Here is an 11,329-nt window from a genome sequence, read left to right on the forward strand (position 1 = left end):
GCAATTGCTTCCCCTTGTCTGGTGTTGCCGTCAAGAATGATTGAAAGGTCCCTTATCATGCCAACTTGACCAGGCATTTCTGATTTTGTTGAATCCGTTCAATTTCCTGTTTCAAAGTCATGGAAACATGCTGTCCTAGATAGGAGTTTCCAGTGAGTCGATAGCTGTTCTTCTCCAACAGAGACCGTAGCATGTCTATTTTACCGATTGGGATACCCGCCTTCAAAAACTCACTAACAACTTCGAGTCTGTAGGCACATTCTTCCACGGGCAACGTGCTATCTTTTTAATTTCCTTCCCTTCTGAATGCCTCAATTATGGTCTGGTCTTTCAATTTCGACTTTTTCAACTTCTCTTTACCGTTTTGATGCCTCTTGGACGAAATATGGATTATTAGAACACTAGGAAATGTAAACAGAAAAGTTTGGAGAACATGAGTATTTATGTTTAGGTGCAAAGTGTTAATTAATTCAGAGAACCAGCTTACATTTTCTTTTGGTATTTTGGTTAAAAAATTTTATCTTCAGGAAAGATGGATTTGTTTTTCATGTTAGAATGAAAAGTTAAAAATCTCAGAAGTTGAGACAACTTTGTTGAAGGGCAAATGCTTGAAGCTTAACCCTTTAACCCCTTAGAGTGATTAGCATCTAATTTCTCCTCGCGATATCACCCCTGTATCACACATCAAGGTCATGAGAATAAAGGAAATAATCACCAACTAAAGAAGCTCTTGGTTGTTAAACATATCCTCCTTGTCAGCACTTCAGGAAATATATAGAGACCAGTATGGACAATCTTCTCATGCCGCCACAGAAACAAAACGTCACTGCGTAACAATTCAAGTATCATCTTTAGGCAAATTTATAGAGTATATAAACGATGGTACGAATATTCTTAACAATAAAATCCCCTGATTAGTGAGCAATCCCGAAACAGGCTTGTAGGGATGAAAGTATAGTCTCTCGGTTTTTTTCCACTATCGCAACATATATCGCGCTCTACTTCTACGTATCAAGCACTGTAAACGGAAAAATCAATACCTAGACTTCCTATATATATAAATTTTTTTTCTTTTTTCCTTCTAAATTTCTAAGACTCTTTTGACGCAGACCAATGTCGATTAAATGTTGAAATTTTACGCCTGGGAAAGCATTTGACGGAAGACGTCTTATAAACTACATGATTCGCATCTTTGAAGTCATGTTAATGGATTTTTGTGACAGCATGTGTTTGTGGAACCTGACTGTGTCAGCATTAATCTTGATAAATGAGTGAAGAAAGACGAATAAAAAGGACCATTATTTTGATCATCCAGCTGACATAGGTGTTGCATCATTAGCAAATACTCATTTCAAGTGGAAAAAAGTTTCTGAAGTATTCATAACGATTTGTCGTTAAGTGCTCCGGGTACTCTAGTTTTCAACAATTTATTTCAGGGAGGAAGACGATTTTGGGCCTCATAAGGGCAAAATTACTCACTCCTATTTCTACCAATGAAAGCCAAGTAAAGCATCAGAAGCATTTATATTTTCTGTTTAGTTTCTGTTTAGTTTCTCTGTTTAGGTGACCTGTCGATAGGCTTCGTAAAAATTAATTTATTTTCATCCAGTGAATTGTTTTCGTGCTGGAATAAGGGCCAAAGATATCAAATTAAAACGAAAAACAGTAAGGAAACACCCAAGTCTCATTGTTAAAAAAAAAAAAAAACCGAAATTTTTTACCATAACAAAAACAATTCAAATAAGTTTTTCCGCATCAATGTGTGCATAATTCCAGAAGTCAGTCGCGGAAACCTGGCGATCCGCGCGATGAAGAAGTCGATTTTTATCTTTTTTCTGTTACTTTTGTTCTTCATGATATTTGCTTATGTCTCATCACAAGGTTAGCCTCACCATTACTCATTTAGGACCGGGAATAGAGAAGGGACATTAGTCCTTCATAATCATAGTTATTGTTTAAAACCTGCATGTTATATGTTTAAAGGAAGTTTTGTTATTCATCTCCACAATAGCAAAAATGTTTAAAGATAGCTTAACACTTCTTAAACTTCTTAACCAAATAATTTACTGGTGATGAAAAGATACTTTCGCAGATAGTTTGTTTGAGTACCTTTATGTGAATTTAATTGCAAATGGTTTTCATTTCTCCTTTTTGTTTTGTTGTGGTTTTTTTCTTGATTAATTCTTTTTTTATCGAGCTCGTCATCCAAGTTGATATATTGTAATATTTCCTACCTCTCTATCACTTCTTTATCAATTTATTAATTTTTTTGTATTTTATATTCGAACATGTAAAAAGTTCACACTCGTAAATTTTATTGTCTTCTTAGTCTTTTGTTATGCCGCTCAGTCTTCTTATTTGTGTCGGCTGGAGTTGCTTTCGTGTTTATTGCGCTGGTAAAGTTGAATTTTTGCCCCAGTTGTGATCTAATCTTTCTCCAGTAAATAACTCTCAACGTCAGGGAGTATATCGAGAAATTTGCGATTCCTGCTAGATATGTAGCTTTTGAGGAATAATTTATTCGGAGGTAGAAGACGTTTTGCAATAAAGATCTTCTGCAATGACAAGCTCTTTGCAAACGTTCTTTGATCATTGATCTGGTTCATTCATGGATTTCTTCAACGATTCAGTCCACTTTACAAATTCAAATCGGCGAACTTTGTCTTTACTGAGAAAATTTATTTTTTTTTATTTTGGGGAATTTTCGAATGGAAAATCTACTTACTTAAATATGTGCATTTTTTGTGGAAATTAATTGCCATCTGCAAGTTTCCTGCGGATGGCAGTACGGATAATTGTCTGTAATTTATCTAGAAAGGTATTCATCTAGAAACTAAAATAGATGATAAGAAAGGGAAGCAAATGGATGGATGAATTTAAATCAATATATTCAAACGGAGAAACTATCAGTAAATTCTCAATTGTTATCATCATTTTGACTTCCCTTATGGCCATCTCTTTTTCTAGTGTTTTCCTTCTTTCATGTTTTTTTTTTATAAAGGCTTTTGTGACGCAGACCAATGCCGCGTGTTGGAGTTTACCCCTGAAAAAGCATTTGACGGCAAACGTCTTATAAACCACGTCATTCGCATCGTTGAAGTTCTGACAATGAGTTTTTGTGACAACATATGTTATATGGAACCTGACTGTGTCAGCATTAATGTTCATAAACAAGTGAGCGGTCATGGAGGCTACAAATGTGAACTGAATGATGTTACTCACGAAAGACACGAACACGACCTGGAGAAGAAAGACGATTATTTTTATTATGCAGCTGAGGTAGGTGTTGCATCATTAGCAAATACTAATTTCAAGTGAAAGAAAAAACTAGTTTTCCGGTCATAATCGTTGCAATTGTTGCTTAAATTCTAATATCACTGTCAATATTTCTATCTTTAGCATTATCATTATTGTTGGTTTAAATGCTGCTCATTTTCCATTTTATTAATATTTCAATGTATGATATTATTTCTGCTTCATTCTGCTTCAGAGCGCTTGTGTTGATAACCCTTGCGATAACAATTCTACTTGTCAAAGCGGTTTTACTGACAAAGGATATCGCTGTTTGTGTACCACTGGATTCAAAGGTCCAAGGTGCGAGAAAGGTAATCCCTGTCATATTGAAGCGGTCGTAAGCTCGTGTTCACTACAGTTTTATACACATTTTCTAAAGGGACCTGTAAAAGTTAAGGTTCGGTTTTTTCATAAACTCACACCATAACCATGCAGCTCTTAACTAACTCTTGATTAGAGAGCTGCTTCAAAATTGTAGGACTATGACGTCGGATCTCACGTAGGTCTCAATTTGTTTTTCACATCTTATTTTCACATCTGCAATGGTGACGTTCTAATAAAAGAAGAGTCTTTTCAGATACCGATTAGCGTGCTTCAGGAACACAAGACTGCAGTAAAAATGCTGTTTGCAACAATGTTAAAGGTTCCTATAACACTCCAAATAAACCTGGATATTTTAGAGATGTTTGCAAAGGTAAAAGTGACCAAAGCCCTGATTTAATTTTAACGAACAAGGGAATGGAAACTAAAGACACATTTCAACCCTTAAAATGATCAAATTGGTCATGTGTTTAGGGATTTTCCCTATTGAATCGGTTGCCATGAATTTTACAGATATAAACGAGTGCGCTGAAGGAACATCCTGCTAATGATAATTAACTAGAAACTGATGAATGTAAATATATTTTGTTTCTTATTGGTATCATCAAACAAAGCGGCTGAAAACTTTGTACTTTTAAAAGTAATAAACTTTATAATCAAAGTGCTCTGTGAGCAAACTCGGGAATTGACACATGATTTTTTGGATTATGTTTAATTTTATCTGGTTCAGGAAATTTTGTGGTTGATTGTCATATCTAGAGTACGAGTAGTAGTTCAGTGTTCGCAGCAAAGAAACAAAGTAACGTTGGGATAAGAAGGCATTACAATTGAAATGATCATGCTATTAAATTTGACAAGGTGGATGATGTCATGTGTTTTAAACGTACATCATTTTGTTTCTGGTTCAAAAGAAAAGGTTGGAAGTAAATGTGGGTGAAAAGTGAAATTTACTGTCTATCATTGCAAATATTAGAAAATCAAGGCAATACTGTCTTAATGAAAACATTAACGATTTCTTCTTTATCAAATGAGACAAACGGGAACGAGTTTTGAGTGATATAACTAAGCCAAGACTGCCACCGTCCTTTTGGATCTCCGCCTGGGTAGATTTTAGTCACGTGCTAGGCAACGTATAATCAAGAACCTATTCATGCCTATTTATCAATTTTGCGGTGTATAACTTTCACATTTTAGTACATAACATTTATTTTGAATCTTCAAATTGTCTTGAAACTTGAAAGAAAATTGTGCTCTAAAAATTCACTGAAAATCGGTAGCTAAAATTGTTTGCTTTTTTTTAGGTGTTACTTGATTTTCGTGATAACATGTAATTTCGTCAGTCGCCGGCATCTTTTGTTGCTTCACACAGGAAAAACACACGCGACGAAACGTAATGATCGATTTTGTCCTCAATCTCACGCTATAACAGAAAAAGCTTTTGAACATCTGTAAACTCCGAGCGCTTCGCAGTAAGTGATATTTTCAATGAATCTTCGGATTGTTTTCAAGTTCAAGGATTGTAAATTAAAATTTTATGAAAAACGAAGTTTGTTCTGTTATTTCAGTGTGGATCCTTGCATGCTTGCCAGTCGCTGGCGCTGCTTGTTGAAACTAAAACGAAAAAAAAAAAACTCTTATTATCATTGGCTTCTTTTTCACCCCACCACTATTCTTAGCAACAAAGGTCGCCATTTCGTTTGTTTATTACTCGCCAAAAACTATCAAATGCACTCAAAAGCCTAAAATCTAAAAAAAGTTTACAGGAATCGACCAATCGAATGAGCGAGCGAGCGAGCGAGCGAGTGCCATTCTCTAAATCATATCTACAACTCGCTCTTGCGCATGCGCGCAATTCACGAGTTAAAAAAGGGTGAATTTGAAAGAGAGACAACTTCTGAAACTACATGTATAAGTTTAGATCCGGTATATTATCATCGCGCTCGATAATCTATACCCAAATGGGTTGATGGTACTCCTGCATGGCCAAGAGAACTGTCGGAAAATTGCAAGACTCTCAAGAAATCAGATCCAATTTGGGTCTCTATTTGTTGTTTACACTTTGGTTTTAAATCTACATTAGTTTAAAATTAATTGCAGCGTTGACGTTCTAGCTAAAGGAGAGTCTTTTCAGATATCGACGAGTGTGCTGCAGGAAAAACGAACTGCAGTGCTGATGCTGTGTGCAACAACACTAAGGGATCGTACAACTGTACATGCAAACACGGATACTATGGAGATGGAAATATCTGCCGTTCGGGTAACATTTCTCCTGCTGTATTTTTTAAGCCAGTTTTTGTACTCTTTCTTTCTGTTTAGACTACTGTAATAAGACGTTCGTCTATAATAACTATGTATATCGAGATATGGAGATATAGTAAATCGATAAAAACTTTGATAATAACCTTGTTAAAAACTACTGAGAATTCAAACTTAAATCAAACTAAACTGAACTAAAAACAAGCTAACTTCTTGATGGGTAAAAACGGCGAGGCTGCGAGAGGTTTGGGATGCTGCTTAAATTCGCGGCTCCGCTGCTTTTATTCTTATCTAGCGCATTACAAACCGCTAACAATGCAAGTTACGAAAATACGAGTGACAAAAAACGTTATGTATTTCCTATTCCGCATGTAAATTTTCCCTTTGAGACCATTTTAAACTCCATCCCATCTTTTTTTTTTTAAGGGTTTATTGCTGTTGATATGCCTTTTCTTTTTTTCAGCTTCGACGTGTAAGGACATTTTCGACCGGAATGTGTAAGTCAGTTATTCACTAAGAACAAAGCTAGCGCGGAATTTAATGAGAGAATATGAAAATAACAGTAGTACTAATAAAGAAAATTCTGAAAATGTTACCGCTTGTGCTAAGCATAGCAACCTTGATAATAAACTTGCACACTAGCTTCCATCTTGAAAACTTTCGCCTCATCGAAAAGGACTTTGTGTCATTTACTAAATATATGGAAGCCATGTCCCTCATCAAGTTTCAACTGAATCTTTCTATTTAGGAAGATTCTTTATTTAGTAGATCGAAAAAGAGTGGCGAGGTTACCCTGCACTCAGATTCAAAGCCAAAGTCTGTTTTCTCTCACACGGGAGACTTTGGATGCGGAAATGGAGGACGGACGCCGATCGTGATGACTAGTCGCAGTAAGGTAGCAATTTATCTGCAAAGGAATTCACTGTTGATACAGGACAGTGGAGATAAACGACAAAGGGGATTAGCAAAATCTGCGGCTGTTTCCCTGAAAAGCGTCAACGGTCGTCAAGAGTCGCTGAGCTTTCAGGTTTGAATTGCTTCTGCATTAGCTCCTCTATTACAGTATATGTAATGGCGCCATCCTTTAGCTGTGTTGGGGCCACTAAATTCTTCGCAAGCTGGTAAGTTTCTACTGAAAGATTTGTTAAAAGTACGGCCTTCTTCTTTTTAGTCTCTGTGATTCCATTTGCGAGAAAATAAAAACCCACCTGTTCGGTGTATAACTCCCAGTCCGTTCCCACAACCTACTTTGTCACTTTTCCGATGGCTTGACTCGTGTTGACGTTCGACGCTTCGTTCGGCTTTTCCTGCCGTGCCTTCGTCAACTTCTGACGTGATTCGTGTTTACCGCTTGTGCTTGGCCAAAAAAAGATCCCATTCTCGTCGCCAGCTTTGATGTATTAGTCCAAGGTCCAGAAAACAAGACAATATTAGTCAGACAAGATCTGCCAAAAACTTCAACCACATGGTCAAACCCAAATATGGAAAACTGGTTGCGTGACATTGGGTGTAAGGAAAAATCCAAACGGAAAGATTTACCAATTCTAGTATCAATGGACTTTTCTGGTTTGTAAACAAATATACCTCAAGAAGAAGGAACGGACATAGTGTGTGAAGCATACGAAAAGTTCCACGACCATAACGCACCGATCCCAACGCACTACCTCAGGGAAATGTTTGGCTTAATACTTAGAGAAAATTCGGTTTAATTCAATGAAGAGAACTTCCTCGAAACACTTGGTATTGCTATAGGTACGAAAATGGCAGTGTTATAAGTACGAAAATGGCAGTGTCATTTGCTAATATTTTCATGGCGTTAATTGAAACGAAATTAATCCAACAAAGCGAAACTAAGCAGAGAGAATGGAAATGTTGTATAGATGACGTTTTGTTTTCTCTTTCTCTCGCTGACCGAGACCTTTTTTAATTTGCGCACTTTGCCTCGGGCCACCGACCAGACGTAAAATATGGTATCAAGAAAGGCAAAACAATAACATGGCCTGGAACTAATTCTTCGAAAGAAACATTTGAGGAGCACCTTTTGAAATTTAAACAACGCCTCAAAGCAAGAGAGTACCCAGAAAACATCATAGAATCGTCTCTCTCAGGGGTCAGCTTTGCCTCTAGACAATCGTTTCTTGCACATAAACAAAAGCTAAAAGGTCACTAGCGTTTATTGCGGAGGGGGACAGGGGGGCGGGAGAGGGCAGGAGGCGGGAGAATAGGGGGCGGGAAGCGGGAGCTATATGAGGGCGGGAAGCGGGAGAAGAAATAAAGATAGCGATAGTTTGTTGTTTATTACTGGGTATTATTTAGTCAAAAACACTCATATATTAAAGTTTTGAAAATTTCCATTTGATATCCACCAAAGGCCAGAAAATGAACAAGAATGTTAAGTTTTGGCACAGTTTAAAAATTAAACCCGGGTTTTTGATCTTCTTGATTAACCTGAAGACGGGGGCAACACAATGAAGGGTGAGAGTCGGGAGATAAAAGGGCATAAAAGTATGGGAGGTGGCAGAACGTTGTAGGGGAAGCGGGAGACTCTGACCCCCCCTGCCTCCCCCCCTCCTCCACTTAATTGTCTTTTGTCACAACGTACCACCTGGTAGTTAAAAACTTAAAACAAATACTGATGGAGCATTGGAGTCTAATACCCAATCAGCTCTTGCTGAAAACAAGTTTTTAAAACATTCAATCATCTCTTAAAGAAAGGGAACATCCCTTAAGGACGCGCTTGTGAAAGCAAAAACCAAATTTGAAGGCGATTATGCGACGCGACTACAAAAGCCACATGGGGAGTCCATGCCGGTCTCTCTATCCCTTATTAGATTTCAAGAAAGTAAGCAAGGTTTGATTGATTCATCTTTGCTTAACAAGCGGGAGACTGGTTCAAGTTAAAATCGATGACAAGTCGATTCTAGCACTAACGATTGAGTTTTATCACTAGCGATTGATATTTTAGCACGAATAATTGAGTTTATCACTAGAGATTGATATTTTAGCACTAACAATTGAGTTTGTTGCTGATCCAATTTTTTTAAATTCCCCTTTTTCTTGAAGGTCGCGACGAAGCCAAGTATACCCGCTGATGTTTGGTTCACAAACGATTCCTGTTTTCTGTCACATGGGAAACTTTGGATGTGGGGATGGAGGATGGACACTGGCCATGAAGATTGCCGGCACGCAGGTTAACTCCCTATCTCTTTTGCGAAACTCTCGATATTATTGAAATGAACATAAGCAAATAAAAAATGCAATTCTTGTCTTTCAGAGAACTTTCCATTACGATTCCCAATTCTGGAGCAACAGAAGTGCCTATAACTTTGCTGGAGGCAAGACTGGCTTTGATTCCCAAGAGACCAAGTTACCAACATACTGGAACACATCCTTCTCCAAGATCTGCCTTGGTATGAAGATTAATCGTCAGCTCAGGTTCATTGTCATCAAAAGGCGCGCCAACTCACTGTTCTCACTGATCGCTGATGGGAAATACCGTGCCACCTCACTGGGTCGTAACACGTGGAAGTCGCTGATTGGTTCACGGGCCTCCTTGCAGCCCAGCTGCAGTAAGGAAGGATTCAATGCAGTGGGAGACAGCCCTCGTCATTCCAAAGCAAGAATCGGCATCACGGCTAATCAGCAGAATGACTGTGGTTCCTGTGACTCCCGAATTGGTTTTGGCACAGGAGGTCTATTTGATGATTCCAACACGTGTGGAAATCAGGCAACGCACGCGCCAGATAATGGAGACAAGCACATCAAAGCCATGGGTTACATCCTGGTACAGTGACAGGAAACCCAGTCCAACTTCCCAAATTTTAAGCCGAGAAGCCATCATGAAGAAGAAAATGTAGTTTCCTTAAACCTTAAAGGCTAATAAAGAAATGAGTTTAACCTTATATTCTTCTCTGGTTAGCTTTGTCTCTAATATAATTTTTTCAATGAAATTCAAAGCATTTCATATGTACAAAGCCAATTGAGGATTTGTTGACCAAGTAAATTTTGGCAAAGAAGCCATATTCGATGTTTATGATACGTCCACGTCGTTAAGTGTGAGCGAATCAAGGGAGTGTAACAGAGAAAAGAAGAAGCACAGAAAATGTGACTTCTTTTATGTTCTTTTTGTTTTTCTTTCCCGCGCGTATTGTTCTTTACGCTCGCCTCGTGCATCTTACTGCTCGAGTGAAAAACATGAAAAATGCCGCCAGTTTTACAAAGTAACTAGGAACCCTCGGGCGTTAAGGATTTTTATAGTAAATAATTAGCTCAGATATGAGAACTAATAGAATGCAAAAGTAATACCCTCCCGAAGTATTGCTTGCCTTTCTTGCTTTCACCAGAATGGCCGAATTTTTGTGTACCATTTGTTCCAGACGTCATTCTCTAAGTTAAATACGATACTAATATTAACAAGATAGATGGATAGATGGTTTATTTAAATCACATCGCAGCCCGAAGGCTGAATTAAGTAACTTTTACAACTTTAAAAGAACAATAATAATCTATGATAAATCTATGTTAAATATAATGGTAAAAATGTTTAAATTTTTAAAACATTTTCATCCTTGAACTAAAATTTAAGAAATAAACTATGTAATATGAGAAGATGCGTTGAATAGCCGGGACATTGCGAGTATGAAAGTGTTATTTGCCCTATTGGTGTGAACGCGCGGTAAAACAAAGGGACGATTGTATCGGAAATTATAAGCAACATTATTTTTCTGTGGCAGTAATCCATGTAGCTTATGGTTGGGGTCGGCTACTATGGCCTCAAACAGTTTAGTGCATAGCTGACTATGGAGTTCGGTTATTGGCGTTATTCCCAAAACTTCGCAGGCTTTGTTGTAGCTCATGCTGGGCAAAATTATCGATAGTGCCCTTTTCTCGATATGTATGAGCTCGTTGTTAAGGTGCTGCGGAAGCGCGTTGTGAAAAACCGGAACTCCGTGTCTATCGTAGATCGAACACACGAAAGATAGAAAAGAACTAGGTCTGAAGGAAGTAGTCGGGTCCGTTTCAGCTGTACAAGAAAGTATAGTTTTTTGTTGATTTTCTTTACTAACTCGTTAATGTGGGCGTTCCAGGTTAAGTTGTCGCTTATAGTTATACTTGGTAACTTGGCACTGTTTACCACTTCAATTTCCTTATCATCGATGGACACCGAATCGAAGGCCTCAGGGTTTCGGGAAAACGAGATTCGCAACTCTTTGCATTTATCTGGATTTAGCACTACCCTGTTCTTACGGGACCATTCGATTAATTCGTCGGTTATACCCTGGGTGTTACTGGTATTTCCCTTTTGAATTACCTCGGAGACGTTTGTGTCGTCAACAAATATCCACATTAGTGGTGATTTGATATCTAAATCGTTGATCATGAAGACAAATAGCCACGGGCCCAGTCGGATAATTAGCTCACCATTCGAACGGATTTCTTTCCGGAATATTTCCGGAGG

The 11,329-nt window shown here is 37.9% G+C and overlaps 1 protein-coding gene across 1 annotated transcript; it reads left to right on the forward strand.

The window, feature by feature from the left end:
- The first annotated feature begins 1,759 nt into the window (after window positions 1-1,759).
- On the forward strand, window positions 1,760-9,750 carry LOC136282308 (uncharacterized). Its single transcript, XM_066169814.1, has 7 exons — window positions 1,760-1,881; window positions 3,002-3,279; window positions 3,491-3,605; window positions 5,747-5,872; window positions 6,335-6,368; window positions 8,935-9,061; window positions 9,146-9,750. Exons 1-7 carry the CDS (start codon window positions 1,809-1,811, stop codon window positions 9,662-9,664), a joined length of 1,272 nt encoding a protein of 423 aa, XP_066025911.1. The 5' UTR covers window positions 1,760-1,808; the 3' UTR covers window positions 9,665-9,750.
- Window positions 9,751-11,329: the final 1,579 nt, after the last annotated feature.

This window comes from Pocillopora verrucosa, chromosome 7, assembly GCF_036669915.1.
Source record: "Pocillopora verrucosa isolate sample1 chromosome 7, ASM3666991v2, whole genome shotgun sequence".
NCBI classification, from domain to species: Eukaryota; Metazoa; Cnidaria; class Anthozoa; order Scleractinia; family Pocilloporidae; genus Pocillopora; species Pocillopora verrucosa.

Excerpts from the sequence above, each read along its gene's own strand:
- LOC136282308 (XM_066169814.1), top strand. The coding sequence starts at position 1,809 with ATGAAGAAGTCGATTTTTATCTTTTTTCTGTTACTTTTGTTCTTCATG. Across the intron at positions 3,606-5,746 it reads AGGTCCAAGGTGCGAGAAAG|ATATCGACGAGTGTGCTGCA; the intron begins GTAATCCCTGTC and ends GAGTCTTTTCAG. Across the intron at positions 9,062-9,145 it reads TGAAGATTGCCGGCACGCAG|AGAACTTTCCATTACGATTC; the intron begins GTTAACTCCCTA and ends CTTGTCTTTCAG.